This window comes from Eleutherodactylus coqui, chromosome 2 (genome assembly GCF_035609145.1).
Source record: "Eleutherodactylus coqui strain aEleCoq1 chromosome 2, aEleCoq1.hap1, whole genome shotgun sequence".
Taxonomy (NCBI): domain Eukaryota; kingdom Metazoa; phylum Chordata; class Amphibia; order Anura; family Eleutherodactylidae; genus Eleutherodactylus; species Eleutherodactylus coqui.
The window spans coordinates 127,005,520-127,022,745 of record NC_089838.1 but is presented as its reverse complement, the minus strand read 5'-3'; the positions used below and the strand labels follow the sequence as shown (position 1 = coordinate 127,022,745).

At 40.9% G+C, this 17,226-nt stretch overlaps 1 protein-coding gene across 1 annotated transcript in view; it reads right to left on the bottom strand.

The window, feature by feature from the left end:
- TMTC3 (transmembrane O-mannosyltransferase targeting cadherins 3) overlaps nt 1-17,226 on the bottom strand; it is a 56,480-nt gene that overhangs the window by 12,739 nt on the left and 26,515 nt on the right. The window contains exons 4-8 of the mRNA XM_066591496.1: nt 14,455-14,554; nt 12,389-12,504; nt 10,884-11,056; nt 8,151-8,403; nt 2,633-2,781 (exon numbers count right to left, since the gene is read on the bottom strand). Of these exons, the coding sequence (XP_066447593.1) occupies nt 2,633-2,781; nt 8,151-8,403; nt 10,884-11,056; nt 12,389-12,504; nt 14,455-14,554 (791 nt within the window). The remainder of the gene's footprint in view (nt 1-2,632; nt 2,782-8,150; nt 8,404-10,883; nt 11,057-12,388; nt 12,505-14,454; nt 14,555-17,226) is intronic.

Here is a 17,226-nt window from a genome sequence, read left to right as displayed (position 1 = left end):
GGTGTTATTAGGACAATTACACTAAAACAATGGTCATATCTTTCTTTCTGAACTTTTTGTATACAAAAAAGGGAAAAAGAAAATGGATCGTTATGCTAAAAAATTAATTACAAATGGAAGTCACATTTAATGGAGCGCATTACCAAAATGTTTTGCAAGTCTGAATAGCGGTTGCCAGCAGAAAGCAGGAACGTACAGGAAAGGGAACGGAGATGAAATAATATTCATGCAAATGGCCATAAAATGTAGCAAGCATAATCCAGAAGTGCTTTGTGCTGCCTGGAGTGTTGGATGCACCGCTTAGTCTACTGTTCTTGTTTCAGCCTGATTAATTTTTAATCAAAAAAGGAAATTAGTTTACGCTATCCATATAGTTATGATACAAAACAGACAGGATGTAATATTGTTCTTCAGGCCAAATTACATTGCGATAACTGATTTATATTAATAATCATTAGAAAGTTCTATATACAAAACCTCTAGAAATTGAATTTGTAGCTCCCTGTAAGACAGCTGGCCTGGTCAAGACTTAACGTCTCTGCTCTAATGAAGACATTTTAGCCTTTTCACCCGATGCCCGGTAATTTCTCAACATTAATCTCTATCAGTTATACACTAAGTAACCACAGTCATGCAACTAGTTGCTGAGTCATGTGCAAACCCTATTGCATATACATCCATGAAATTCAAGACACGACTTCCACTTGTACATAATGGGCCTCGTGTATAAAAGTTACAGCAGGCAAAAAGTGGGGCACAGTTGCTCTAGGAGACAACAGTCATCTCTTCTGTATGCCCTGGGACGCTGAAAATGTATGGAGCAAAACGGGCAGAAGCATCAATTATTTGCAGATCTCCTTTTTTAGAAGGTAATATTTCAATGGAAAAGTTAAATGCCGTGTAGTGTGAAATGAAGGGAAGAAGGAAAAATCATAACCTAAAATACAGGTTTCTTTTTAGGAGCGCTGACAGGGTCTGAGGCCTCGTTCACACGAACGCTGTTTTAGCGTTTCTTTTTAGGAGCGCTGACAGTGTCTGAGGCCTCATTCACACGAACACTGTTTTAGCGTTTCTTTTTAGGAGCGCTGACAGTGTCTGAGGCCTCATTCACACGAACACTGTTTTAGCGCAGTATAGGTGCGCAAAAAAATATATATATATTGCGCCTATACTGTGCTAAAAATCACATGAACAGGCATCTGCTTCAGCAGGAGAGAGAAGCCCTGCAGGGCTTCGGGATTTCCCCATAGCAGGGAGAGATTGAGTGGGGCTATGGGGCATTAACCTATAGCCCCGATCTCTCTCTCCCTGCTCTGCGGATCCCCGAGGGATATCCACATAGCACAGAGAGAGTAAGCAGGGCTGGAGATGGGGCTTCTCACAGATTCCACATAGCAAATATAGAGGGGAGGGGCAAGAGGGCGGATCCCTTTAGCTCTGCCCCCCCTCCCTCCTACCACCCTCTCGGGGAAGCCCTGTAACCCTGCCCCCTTCTCTCCCCACAAGGGAAATCCCTTGGGGAGAGGGGTGGAGGGAGTCCCTTACTGTCCCCCGCTGCTAGGCAATTGCCCAGCAGCGGGGATGGAGGTATTTCCTGCTGCTTACAGCAGGGATGGAGGAATTCCCTGCTGCTTACAGCAGGATATTTAAAAGGTGCTGCCCAGACGCACATTTTAAATGTTCCGTTGTAAATTCCGGTTAGTCCCCGTGGGGATTAATGGTACCCTCGGGGCTTCCCCTCATTCCCGCAGAGACGAACATGAGTTTACAGAGGGACATTTAAAATGTGCCTCTGGGCAGCACCTTTTAAATATCCTGCTGTAAGCAGCAGAGAATTCCCTCGTTCTACAGAAATCTTCTTTTCCTGCACAGGAGTTTCCATCGACTCCTGCTCCCATAGGCGTCAATGGAAACTCCCGCACATCACGCACCATAGATAGGTCAGGTACTATCTATTCTCGCAGCATGGACCTTAGATGCAGGCATTGTAGCCACGCATGTTCTATCTTGTGAGTATTTAGTGCCTGTAAAATTCATTCATGTGAACACTTCTATAGAAAACCATTGGTTCTTATAGAAGCGCTCTTTTCACGTGCTTCTAATGCGCAAAAACAGTGCTTGTGTGAATGAGGCCTGAGGGTGTAAGGAATATAGTACTGATCAACACCCAGTTCATTCATAAATTTCCAGACATAATAGGGAAACAGCAGAGGTGATGAGAAGGGGCTCCACAAAGTTTTTCTACTTTTATTTCCATTTTAAAAAATTCTGGAGCACCTTCTCTTGGCTTTTTAAAAAAGAAACCTGCATTTTCATTGAGGGGCATGTGCCAGTCTTACTAAACCCATCCACAAACGGGCATTCAGTGTGAAAAGCTAGTGATAAAAATTGCAAGCCAAGAAGGAAAAGAAAATACACGTTTCAGTTTATACAAAATCCTAAAGTATATTAAAAAATTGGATATATCTCTTCACATACAAATGCATCATACATATAAAAAAAATTAAATTAAAAAAATTGTAGGGTAATGAATTAAAGACCCTTCTGCTTTATTGTCAAGAAATACAGTACTAATGTGAAGATATGAAAGATTCACTGGGGTCTTCTAGTGAGGTCTTCAGAAATGTCCTACCTTTTACTCGATAATTTCTTCCAGCCATGGGCTACAAGAATGCAGAATCCCATACTTGGTACATATAATACTCTCTCTGCGACTACAAATCCAACAGGGAAGAAGAGGTTTGAGGCAGGTATAAAAGGCAGCACAATTAGGCACAGTCCCTGAGAGAAACAAAAGAAATACATAAACTAGTAGAGCTTCACACACATAAAATGCTAAAATCAGACCTAACATATTACAGCAACACACAAATACTGGCATTTAAAACTATTTTTCAAACTCTACTTCAACACTTCTAGACTGACTTAAAAGGAATGTACCAGAACTATTTATCATCAATTATCCACAGAACTTGCGATAAACATCTGAACGATGGTAGTTGCAATGGTGAGTGCTGTGATTGGATCACGAGCGCCATTGCTTAGCCAATCAGAGCCGATGCTTGATGAACCAATCACAGCCATTCACTGATGTAATTCACTGAATGCCTGTGAATGATCGAGCGCCGGCTCGCTGGAAGCATTGTATTCAAAGCCCCGTCACCAGAAAGAGTGCTGTGTCAACACTAAGGACATGGTAGCCTGCTGCAGCGCCGGACACCAGCGCGAGGGACTCCGACATGGCCGGCTGGATCAGTATTGCAGTTTTTTTTTCATGTTTTTTTGTTTCAGCACCACTAGGAGACTCTACCATGCAATTGCTTACATAATATACTGCGATACTTTGGTACTGCAGAGTATGGTGTCTATTTTTCTGCACTAAAAATTTCAATTTATTTTTAAAGCACCATTAAATCCAGTGTGCTGTACATAAGAAAAGGCAATTTAACAGAGGCAGTGAAGTCCAACTAGTTTGGAAAGAACTGACTATGTGGACCCTTGACCGAAAAATATAATAAAATATAGCTTTTATTAAAGAAATAACTAAAAGGAAGAACATACACACATAAATCTAGATCCAGGAAAACCCATGGAACCGATAAAAATATATTGATACCACTGTCCATAAACAGTAATAGACCGGTCAGTCTGAGTATCGTTATGACTCAGCCATTTAGTGTATTCGGTCTCTTTGCAGAATCTGACAGGATTATCAGAATCAATTGTATACACGTCAACCTAATCAGGAGATGAAAAAGTGACATAAGTCCGACAGTTGGATGTTACAGGACGTGACCTAGACTCCAGTGATCAGGTTCGGTGATGTATACGTCGTTCACATCGAGAAAATAAGCTATGCCGGACCACTAAAAATTGTAAGCGTAACCCAACGCGTTTCTCCCACAACGTGGGTTCATCAGGGGTTTCAATACGCAAAAAATGGTACTTTACTGGTTTAATGACTCCCAGTCAGAAATCGGATAGTGGTACAAAAATAAAAAATTGATGAAGCCTCAAAATGTCCAGCACTGTCAAATAAATGACACACTGGATATAGAGGGATCAATCAGAGTAGAACTGTCATTTCCACTGGTGACGATTATCTTACTAGATAGATTATTGTCGCCATATAAGATAAATGAACTGACAGGACTACGAGAACCCTACTACTACAATGGTAGAAATAAGAGTAGGGTATAGGTAAGAAAAATTTCTACCCTTTAAGCGAGAGAAAATTATAATTTCTCAGGGATAATAGTCCCGAGTACAGAAAGATAGAATAATTTTAGCCGTTAAGTCAAAGGGTATCCCGAGGGCAACATTTTTGCAATCGGGTCCCTGGATAATCAGATGGCATATTCACAGCAGCCCAGACTAGCCGCCTTTTGGATAGCCATCTGATAAATTTTCGCTCTAGACCTACAAGGAAAATTCCTAAGACCTATAATAGTCCCTCAATAGAGTGGAAAGAGTGCTGTCAGTCCACCACCAGGGCTGACCTGCCGCCGTTTTGTTTATTTGTTTGATTTCAGTTTTTGCTTATTAAGGCTCTGACTTAGTGACCACCTTATTGAGGGACTAATATAGGTCTTTGAATCCTCTTTCCACTCTATTGAGGGACTATTATAGGTCTTAGGAATTTTCCTTGATTTTTTTTTGGACAATAGTTGTTCCCTATCAAAGCACCTTAAGCGACAGACTGATACAGAGGAAGAAGGAGGGCTTACAATCTACAGGGGAAGGAGAAAATAGGGGAAAGAGGAAGCTGCTTATATGGTAGTGCAGTCGCACTGAGGAATATCAGATTGCTTTTGAAAGTTTCAAAAGTACGGAAAAGTGATTGTTTGCGGTAAGCAAGTTTTCACAGTATGGCTAAATTCACACAGGCGAGCATAATATCGGGCCGTGAAATTTGTTGATTTTCCGGCGCGAATGCGAGGCGTTAAACACGCCTCTCATCACTTCAGTGAAGTAGCGATCATCCATCACAGCTGTGAGTCACAGCGGAGGATCGATAATTGTTTCCCATTGTCTTCAACAGAAAAACTCGAATTGCGTTCGCATGCACCTCAACACACCGTGCGATGCGTTTGCTGTCCCCATTGAAAAGAACACCTAAAGATAGGGCATGCTGTGATGGGAAAAACAGAAGAAAACAAACAAACAGAAAAAAACAAAACAGAAGTTGCTTATGTATATGACCCCATCTAAAGAATCGGGAATATATCCGTGCAAGATGTGTGTGTCTGTATTTAGCGCGTTTTCTGGGGCATGTAAAAGACTGTGGGACATGCATGGGAAAAAAGTCTTGGAGACAGCTGTGTGGGGAGCAGACAAGAGGAGAGTAGAGAACAAGCTCCGGTTAGCATGGGTGTATTCACACTAGGAGGTTTGAGTGCGGTAAAAACTGCATCAGCAAAACTATGGGTGTTTTTGCCTCAATAGTTTTTTTTACTTTTACCTTACAAATTTATGCAATTTCACCAATGTTTGTGATGCAGATTTGCGGTCCTTTCTACGTCATGTGAACACAGCCTATTGGAGATTACGTTTGGGGTGGTATCAGGTGATCAAATCAGAGCTGTATAGAGAGGACAGGCTGTGGACTGCCTCGTAGGTTGTTAATATTTTGAATTGAATATGCTGGGCAATGGGTAGCCAGTGAAGAGGTTGGCAAAGGTAGATTATCCAGGCACTTTAGAATAAGACTTTGGGACATTTTAACCCTTTTCAATCCACTGTCTGACCTCTGAAGACATTATGTTTTAAGGCTGTACAGCTCCGATGTTGGAAGACGTCCGTCAGGGTTCTCTTACTGTACATTGCCAGCCTCTCTGCTGTCGGAGCCTAACCAACATGTCACCTCATGCAGTACTGGCTTTAGCCAGCATATAGCGCCGTTGCATAAGAGCAGAAAAAGAGGAAGCTCCCTAGGAAAACCAGGATACAAATTGGATTGGAAAGGGTTAAGGGTGACTAGTTTTGTTGCGTCGCCTTTTTAACATTAGAAAGTCCCATTGACAATTGGAAAAAAAACGCTAGTGGGTAGTCACCCTTAATCAGTTTAATGCCCCATCTTGGCAGAAATTGCACAAAGTGTCTACAAAAATTTGTGACATTTGCATTTTAATAAAAAAAATGATGAGAAGTGGGTGTGGTCAAGATGCAAATTAATTTTTAACTACATTTATGACGGCCAAAAAAGGTACCAATTATGGGTGCAATATAGCAGTTGTTAATGTCTAGCTGAATTACTCTTAAGATTTATGCATGTGTTAACACGTTAAAGGGCCCCAGTGTATATAAGTGAGCTAGTGTTATCTTGGTTAGTTATTTATGTCTGAAACATTTGGCCTTCTTTTCCTCCGCCATGTGATCTTCATTCTGACTTGCTTAGATCTACTGGGGTTTGTGTGTTCCGTTTCTCACAGACTGTGTTATGCTGGCACTCCCCTCACGGTTACTACTGATGATCTCACAGCTTCTGTCACACAGTTATAATAGAGGAAGTCACAGCTCATCCTCCTGACTGTATACTTTATGGTCTGTAGCTTAGTTGAATATGGAAGGTAATAACTAAACTGTTATTACCCCCCCCCCCCCCCCCCCACTGATGCAGGATGACAGATTTCAAAGTCTTTTCAAATCTCAATCTCAAGAGGGTGCCTGATAAGCAACAGATAGCGGGCTTCACTAAATGAAAGTGGCTGTAATACACAGAGGAGAACTCCAAAAGCGTGATAAGGAATCAGGTGATGGAAAAATGTGTTTTTAGTGGAGGGACCCTTCAACAACTCCTGCCAAATACTCTGTCCAATTTCATTGGTGCAAAAACTAATTTTTAAAAGGTTTTCATATCAAATATGCTGATTATACTGCTAAAACTAAATAATAGCAGCACGTCTCATTTTCAAGTTATGTAACCCCTTAGTGACCAAGCATTTTCTTTGTTTATAAAAATCACAACCCCTTTCTTTATCCATCGACGTCGCTGTCTGAGGGCTTGTTTTTTGCGGGACGAGTTGTATTTTTCAATGTTACTATTTAATGTACCATATAATGTACTGAAAAACTTTTAAAAAGGTCTAAGTTGAGCAAATAGAAAAAAAACAACAACTAAATTCCACCATCTTTCAGTGCGTCTTGTTTCTACGATGCGCAAACTGCAACAAAAATGACCTGATAACTTTATTCTATGGGTCAGCACGATTACTACGATACCAAACTTATGTTTTTTTATTTTTGCTGTACTACTTGTATTTTTTTTCAGACATTTAATTTTTTTAAAATTATTTTCTGCCGCCATCTTCTGCGTGCAATAACTTTTATTTTTCTGTCCACATAGTTGTGCGGGGCTCATTTCTTGCGAGACATCATGTAGTTTGCGTTCGTACCATTTTGGAATACATACGACTTTTTGATCACTTTTTATTGCATTTTTTCTTGCAAACAGGATGACCAAAAAAAGAACATTTCTGGCGGTTTAATTTTTTCTTTTTGGACGTTCACTGTGTGGGGTAAATAATGCATTACTTTGATAGTTCGGACATTTACAGACGCAGCGATACTAAACATGTATTTTTGTTTTAGGATTGTGATTCTTTTATTTAGTTTAACCAATGACCTGTAAAAACACAGTTCATTAATTACAACTTACTGGTAGATGATCTGCGGTGTTTATACCACGTGGAAGCATACCCTAAATGTTACATAAACCTCCCCCTATAGTGTTTAGTCAACACACCCTGTGTAACAGCGATTGCGAAATAGTTGCCCAATCACTTTTGTTATTCTTTTTATTAAGCAAGGTTAATGGCTAGCCTACTGGATTAATTGTATAGGTATATTCCCCAAAAATACAAATACAACGACAATTGGATTACATTATTCCCCATAACTGGAAAACCTTACGTGGCAGAAAAAAAAAACGGATATCATATATTAATTCAGCGCAGTAAAGTCACTGTAGGCCACCTATCTGCTTATCGGTTACAAAAATTGTGCTGCACAGTGAAATGAATAAATGTGGGCATTTGAATGCAGGGACTAATATTCTAAAATACTTTCAATATTTATGGAACTATCTGAAAATCATTGTTATTTATGTTACATATTCTTCATCACAATTTTTATTAATCCATTAAACTTACCATCAGAACAGTTTTGGATGAATCACCTGAATATCGTACGCTGTAGATCACCAAATTTCCCAAAAAACAAAAGAATAATAGTGTAGCCAGATTTCGGACATCCAAGAAACTTTCAACCAGAGGAATAGTTCCCATTGTCCAATCACAGCAGAGTTCAGATGGATTTAGCACCAGCCAGGCATTCACAGGCAGGAGGTAATTGAATGTCAGTTGCCTTGTAGGTGTTGCGCTGACAGCAGCAGGGTTATCAAACCTAGAAGGGCAAAAAAAAAAAAAACACATTGCAAAATCTATATATTTTTCTAACAAGCAGTGTAAATGGGAATGGGAATAGGAATGTTTTGCAAGATGCATGCAGCTGTTGTTCTATTATATGTTAACACCTATTTTAGCTGCCAGGAAAAAGAAAATAAAACAAATGTTATATAATATAATATAATATAATATATACTATACACTGATCAGCCATAACTTTAAACCACTGGCTGGCGACTTGAATAACACTCATTATTTCATTACAATGGCATCGGTGAAGAGATGGGATATGTTAGACATATAGTGAACAGCAAGTTCTTGAAGTTGATGTGTTGGAAGCAGGAAAATTGGGCAAGTGTATGGCTCCGAGCAGCTTCACAAGAGCCAAATCATGATGCTTAGACGACCGGGGCATCTGCAGAGCAGTGCAGAATGGGAATATGTCCTTGTATATAGCGGTTAGAATCTACTGAAAGTGGTCCAAGGAAGGACAACCAGTGAACGGCAGCAGGGGAGCGAATGCTTGCCAATCTGGTCCAATCACACAGAAAAGCTACTGTAGATAAAATTGCTGAAAAATAATGCATGCTATCAGAAATTAGCAATGGAAGAAGTTGACCTGGTTTGATGAAACACATTTTCCTCTACATCAAGTGAGCAGCCGGCTGCATGTGCATTGCTAACCTGAGGAAATCAATGGCACCAGGATCTACTATGAGAAGAAAGCAAGCAGGTAGATGCAGTAACTGTCTGGGTAGCGTTCTCCTGCGAACTCTGGGTCCTGGCATTCGTATGGATGTTACTTTGACATGTACCATCGTTGCAGACCAAGTACAGCCTAAGAGTATTTATCAATAAAAATAGTCTCTTTCAGCAGAAGGGCTCATGCCCACGGTCGGGTCAGGTTCTGCTGCGAAATATCCCGGCACCCCCCAAAGACCCATACTCACATCTCCGGATCTGCCGCGAGTGTCTTGCCCGGCGAGCACAGGCAGTGCAGCTTGACTGCAATGGAAGCCGTCCGCGCGATTTTTCGCATATAATAGAACATGCTGCAAATCTCCCCTTGAAATCGCAGTTGATTTCTACTCAAGGGCATTGCAGAATCATTTCCCACAGCATGTCTATGGACAGATATTGCTGCAGAATTCACGGTGGGTGTCTGACCGCGAATTCCACAGCGATAATCTGCCCATCAGCATTGGCCCTAAGGCAATTTGCCACACAGTAAAAATTGTTCAGATATGGTTTGAGGGACATGACAAAGAGTTCAAGAAACTGACCTAGCCTCCACATTCAGCAGATCTCAACCCATTCAAGCATTTGTGGTATGCATAACCAGTCTGATCCTTGGAGTCCCCACCTCATAACTGAGTTTCTATGCTTAGTTTTGGCGTACTACGGAAGACATTATAAGGTACGTCTGTCCATCTTTAGAAAACCTCTAACATACCATAGTGAAACAAAAACCAGAAATGCTTATTTTAGCACAGTGCCCCATTACAGGTCATTGACTCCCCTTGGAGTAGAGCACAATGCTGCAGAGGCTCATATATAGTCTATAACTGGGGCTTTAGCAAGTTATGATTTTTAAATAAAGCTGAATAGTCATTGTAGAAGAGCATACCTATAAAAATAATTCATATATTGCATTGTTCCAGGTGTAATTTTGTTGAATGATAGCAAACAAAACATTCCAAAAGTACAATGTGAAACTAGCATTCACTTGTGCAGGATTTCAGCCCGTGAATGTACCTAAAGGCCCAATTAGACCCAACAATTCTCACTCAAAAATCGCTCAAAGCCATCTTTTGAGCGAGAATCGTTGGGTCTAACTGCACAGACATCTTGCAGTTTTCGCTAACGAGTCGTTCATTGTTGTCTTTCAGCAAGCTGAAAGACAATGATGAGCCTTATCAGTGCCGTCCCCAGAGTTCTCAGTGGGATACCGCTGATACTATTGTTTCAGCTGGTATCCCGCTCAGAGAACACAGCAAGAGTATGAAGACAAGCGCTCCAACTGTGTTCTCCATACCCTGTTCGGAGCGCTCAGCTGCCCATAGGCAATGTTAATTGCCTATGGGCTGTGGGTTGCAAGCCTGCATTCACATCAATGGAGACTGTCTGCGCGTATTCCACGCTAAAATAGAGCATGCTGCGATTATTCTTCCGCTTGCAGAATCGCAATTTGCGAATGTGAAGAAAAATTTGAAAATGCATGCCTTTCACACTGCAAATCATCTGTGCAGATGCCGATTGCAGAATCCGCAATTCAAATCCTTAATGAGGGCCTTTCGGACACAGATTTCATGTGGAATCAATACGAACTCCACATCAAATCCACAATGAAACAGGCCGTGTAAAGATAACTTTAGGAGAAAACCCTGTTAGCTTAAAATAGGTGGTTTGTATCATGGTGGGACATTTATAATGGTATGTCCCCGTGTGAGCCTATAAGTATCTCTATACTTCTCTCACCTGGTGAAGACTGGAAGCTGTGACTGGATAACTTGTACCCGGATTACAACAAGCAGCAAAGTGCTGAACATTAAAACAACAAGTTTTAGCAGGGTTTGAAGTAAGGAATAGGGTATGCTGCCTTTACCCAACAGTATCTGAACAGCTGTGTCCCATAACACTGGTAATGTGTACTGAAAAGCAGGAAAAAAGGAAAAACACAAGTCATTAAAACAAGAATGTACATACTCCATGCTGTGCAAATGCAGAAAGAAATCTGTAAATGGTCACAAATTTGCATAAATCAATATAACAAAACTCTGAAACATTTATGAGGCTTGGTTCCACCACCCCTCTCCTTCCCAAATAGTTCACTCACTCCAAATTTACTGCCAAGTCTCTCTTGAGAAAAGGTCAGATTACATGCTACTGATTAAAGTCTATGGTGAGTAGAGAGGAGGGAGGAGGAAGCAGCTGTAGAGTGAGAGAGAAGCAGACACACACACACAGACACACACAAGATGCAGCTAACAGTAAGGCTACTTTCACACAGAAGTCTGTTAAAAAGCTGCGCTTTAATGTGTTAACCAGCGGTTTTTAACACATCCCATTATAACAATGGGTGATCAGGTGCCTTAAAAAGCACTGAAAAGCACTAACAGTGAGCAGACAGCACTGGAAACAGCAGAGTAAAAACACTCATCCGAGAAGCCCCATTGATATTAATGGAGGCGTTTTACAGCATTTAACGCAGCGTTTGAAATAAAGCGCTAATCGCGGTAAAAAAAGTGTGTGTGTGAGAGCGGCCTAAGTATTTTACGGTTTGACAGCTAGTGGGATTACATCTGCACTGCTTATTTTACAAGAATAGGGGTTCCGTGTTTCGGCATTTGAACAGAGCGGCAGTTGTGCAGGTCACTGCCACTCCCTTTAACTCTGTGGGATTGCCAGATAACGGAGTTCAGAGCCCAGCTATCTCTGGAAGTCCCACAGAGATGAATGTAGCGGCAGTGAACACGCAGATGAGGGAGAAGTTTAAAAAAACTTTCTTTTGACAAACTAAAAAGGACGATTTAAAACAAGCAAACCAAAGCCATGGAAAATAGATAAATCTCCCAAAGGTTTTGCTGAAGCATGACTGTGTACTTCACTGGAAGTAGTTATGCCGTAAAGGTCATTAAGTGGGTTCACATAACAACGAAAAAAACTGTAAAAAGATAAATAACTTTGCAAATGCTTTGCTTATCTTGTAATAATCCCAAATTACCGAATATATTCTGGATAAAACAGCTGCAGGATAAGACAATTTCTTCATAAGTAATCGGTATAATGCTGGTCAGCATTAACATAGGCCTGCATGATGTTAGAAGACATGGTATAGCTCTGTACAACCTTACTGCACCAACTGTGATAAACAGGTCTTTAGATCTCCGTAAACATCCCCAGTGAGAGTTTAATTTATACACACAATGATATGAGATTTCACATTTTGTACCAATTAAAATAAATAAATCAAACTTTCTTACCCCTTGAGCAACGAAGACTTCATAGACACAGCAAATACCAACAACAGTAATCCCTTGCTCTTTGCACAGAGTTGCAACCGCAACAAGAAACACAGCAGCAGCAATAGGAGCCCACACTATAAAAACAGAGCGAATGATAAAGTTTCACTAACCACGCCAGGCTAAAGAGAGAATAGGCTGGATAAACACAGGCACAGAATGTAATCATCTTATCTGGAATACTAATACTATCCCTGAACTTAATGAGGACTTTCATCTCAAAATGGAACAAGTTTAGCATCCAATGTATTTTCTTTATGAACTGTGCAACACGTTTAAAAGGGCTTTTCCAAGTAGCGGTGGCTGTCAGTGAAGTGATAAACCGGGTTCGGAGTTGAAGCCACTGCTCCGACCTATGTAGTGGCCAGCCCTTGGAATTGCAGGCACAGCCCTCTTTGAAATCAATGGCAGATGTGCTTGTAATTGCAGGTTGGGGGTCGCTGTCTGGAAAACCCCCTTAAGGTTTCGACCTCCCTAACTGAAAGGGGTACATATGCATTCAATGGGGCCTGTAGACCAGTGTTTCATGCGCAGTAAACTTTGCGTCCAGCGATTTGTGACAAATGTATTACTTGAATCCGGCGACACCTCTGTGCGCTAGATTGAAACCTATGCCAGCTCCGAGCTTGCAAATATTTCAGCTACTACTTATGCCCTGCTCACTTTTTGAAAAGTTGTATGGGTGCTGTATAATAGTCCAAAGAGTAGCGATCTTGGTACCTGCGTCTAAACTTTAACTTTTGTATGCCAGAACTGTGGCATACAGGGTATAATACATATGCCCCACTGTTTTTAAAAACTATATTATAACCTTTTCTACCATCTGCACTTCATTCCCAGTATTTGACAGTGCTATAAGGCTTCCATTTTCCCATATTTAAAGGCTTTGTCCAACAATGCTATCAATTTGTGTTGCTCCTATGCATCTAAAAGTAAAAAATAAAGCAAACTCTAAAAAAAACAAAGACAAAACAACCCCTCCCCCCCATATTGTTCTGTACAGCATGATGCTGCTGTCTACTACTTTCAGCTAATACTGTAAACCAAATGTATGTTAGGAAGGAAGTAAGAATAAGTAATAGAAGGTAATATAAGTGAGGATCAGATGACAGAGGATCTGTTTGCCCTCTGTCACCATAGAAGTGTATAGGTCTCCATAGCAAATGTAGACACAACACAGTAGGAAATCTGTTTGCAAAGTTAATTCTTTTTTACAATACAGATGCATTGAAGCAATTAAAAAAATGGTTGTAAAGGTTACATACTGCTGGCCAGTTTGAAAACATGAAAAAAAAAGCATAAAATGTTGCAATAATAGGTTTAAAATGTAAGCTTGACTTAAACAATAGGTCATTTTTATGCCATGTAATTAAACTGGGATTTTCCCAACACTTAAGCATCTCTCAACCCACGAACAAAATTAATACTACACAATGTATGCAATTATGAAGTCCAGATCATGCTCTATGAATTACAGTTAAATCTGTGCTGTTATTTTAATTACTGTACAGGTCCCCTAGAGGGTCTAATAAACTCATGACTAACTCTGGGGAGCCGATACTGCTGTCCGAGCAAGAACGTTACCATATTTGAGGGCTGGGGACTAGAGACATACAGGCTAAATTATATTGAATGTAGCAGGCAAGTTTTTGTTCCAATTGACATGCCTACAAAATAGGCCCTACTGCTGTAAAACATTCTAACATGTTAGTGGATGGGAATGCTATTAAAAGGGATGAATATCCATTCATCAAGCTCTGAACATTCTGAGGATTGTTCTTCTGCCAGTTGAGCTTTTCTTTGTAATGTCTCTTGGAGTTATCTCTGCACTGGGGACTGAATATGTTAAGATTCAATCAACAGGTGAACAACAGGATACTGCATATAACAAAGCCCAGTAAAAGTTACAAAATGTAATACTGCCAAAATACAAAGGCCACGTGTGCAATGACTGGAAATTGGTGTTACTTTTGGCTTCTCCAGCAGTTATCTGGCTTAAACATCACATATTTGACACAATATTTTACCTATGCAGTTATCGGGGCCCTTAGATTTGGTATATGACAGAAATGCAGCCAATAGAAAAATAGAGGAGAGAAGTTCGGCTCTGCCAACAACTCCGGTAACCTGTCGAGATACAAAAATGACAATTTTCTTAGGACAGAGTTCATTTGTTTGAAACAGTTTAAACAATCTCTACACAACAATAGAAACTATAGCAGCAGGATAAAGGCTGTGGACATCTTCGCACTGATTTTTTTAACTGTTCATTTGCTTTCAAAATGAAAAAGTTAACCAACTTTATAAATGGTGCTCAGTAAACACTTCCTGCTGCAGTCAGTGTAACTTCTTCTCCTAGCCGGTTGTGCTGTTGCTTCTGATAGAAATCTGACTGCACGGTGCACATGGCTCTCTCCGTTCTCTCCCTCCATTCTCTCTGTGTAAAGCTGCCCATACACATTAAGCTAAGAGATGAAAATGGAGAATCGCAACTAAAACAGTCTTTCGTCAGGTGAAATTTAACATTTCAGTCACCACATAACAGACAGTCAACATCGGAAAGAAGTCTGTTGAGTCTAAAAAATTTTTGCCCAATAGTAGGACAAAAGATCTTTGCCCACATACATTCTTTCTTTGAAAGAATATTCCCAAAACGGTTTTCCATCTATCGTGCCCCCCCCCCCACGTCACACTCCTCAGCATTAGTGTTCATTGCCAAAGAGGAGAGGAAATCCTTCAATCTGTATGAGTACAGGAGAAATGTCTGAAACCAGGAGCAGGTTCCAAACTGCATTTCAGGGGATTTGAAAATAAATTTAAAAATTAAGTCTAAAATTTAGTAATTTTTTCCTTATGGCCTCATGTCCATGAGCGGGATCCAGCCCTGCCCGCGGCCAGTGCCCCATGCTTACCTATACTTTCCCGGCAGCGGCGTCTGCGCGGATCTCTCCCCTTCTGGGTTCGCTGTACTGTGCATGGTCCTCACAGCTCGCTGTTGGACATGCACAGTACAGTTTTTTTTTTTAAATCTCCTGCTTTACCTCGGTGGACGTGCCTTGGATCGGACAGCTGCTATTGACTTCAATGGAAGCAGTCAGTGCGGGATTCACACAAAAATGGAGCATGCAGCGATTTGTTTTCTGGACCACAAATCCAAATGCTTAAATTAATTCGCAGATGCTCATGCTTCCCTATGGGCAGCTTGATTTGCGAGTGTTCCTCTAAATCAAACCCCACCCATGGACAGGAGGCCTAACTCGAGCTTTATTTTAATACATTGGACTTTTACAGTTGCAGCTGTAATAAATCTGTTTTTGATTTTTAATATAAATACGAGAAGAGAGAGATTTTAAAACTTGCAGTATCTTTTTTTTTTTTAAAAAGTACAGATTTTTTTTGTCCCAATAGGGGACTCGAACTTGCGATAATTTGAGCACTTATACCATATACTGCAATACGTCACAGGCCTGTCTAAACTGGCAGAAATACATGCAGCATTGGGGACTTCAAAGGTCCTGGGCTCCCATGACAACAGCATTGCACCTTGTAACCTTATTGATGGACAGTTTTTTAGGACACCCCAATGCCAATCGGGGCATTTAAGGGGATAACAGGCACGATCATAAAAGTCAGCCTACACCTGTCTAACATAGAGTGGGCTTGGCTCCTGGGCCCTACACATACAAACCCTGCCACCAGAGGGTGTACATGTCTGCCCGTTAGTGGAAAGGGGTTAAAGGAGGTTTGAGAAGGTCTACATTTAAAAGAACAAAGAAAAAAACAACAACTTGTATGTTCACCAACTTGCATTGTACATATAACCGGCAAAAAAAGAAGAAAAAAAAAAGGGGGGGGGGGACTTTCTAAACACGGTGCATTACAAATGACGTACATTATGTATTCTTGACCACAGCTACATTCACAATTTCACTGAGGACGACACTTTTCCGTCCAGTGTTCAACACTAACAATATGAAGAGGAGACCAAAGAGGTCCCCATCTCCAATACGGAATCCTGTAGGTCCATCCCGGTTATTGCCCAATGCAGTTCTCTGCATGGGAGATGGAAAATGGAGCAAGAGCCACTATTGAAAAGTAGATCATCATGTGAAAAGATTCTGGGTGATTTGTGATAAACCTTTTAGGACTATTTCCAATGACAACCAGAAAAAGGGTTAATGCTGCGCAAAAGACATAGGTAGCAACTCAGGTACAGTTATATTACAGTCAGTCAACCTTACAAACAGGGAGTACAGATAAATCATCTTTGATACATACCCTTCAGTAAAACCATTTAGTCCAAATTACTTTAAATCCCCTGCAGCTCCTCTTTTGTGGTACACGACCCACATGGTTCAGGCCTACGGCAGTCTCCAATTCCCCTGTGATATCCCAGAGTTGCTTATGCTTTCCCATGAATGAGGGGAAAAAAATGGGTAATCTGGTTTCTCTCCCAGCTTTCCTCTGACATAAGTATTAAGGCGTTTTCATATCTCCAAGCTGGCCTTAAACTTGTCTATGTTCCGCAGTACCACTGAAGTGACCAGAGTTGTCCCACTGAAGTGAATGAGACAGTGCTGTGATACTAAGAAGGGTCACTGTAAGGCCTCATGTCCACGGGCAAAAGATGATTTTAAATCCGCAGCGGATCACCCGAACGCGGATCCGCACCCCATAGGGATGCATTGACCACCCGCGGGTATTAAATACCCGTGGATGGTCAATAAAAGTGAATTTAAAAAATAAAAAAAAATGAAGCATGAAAAAATGGACATGCTCCATTTAGGTGCGGGTCTCCC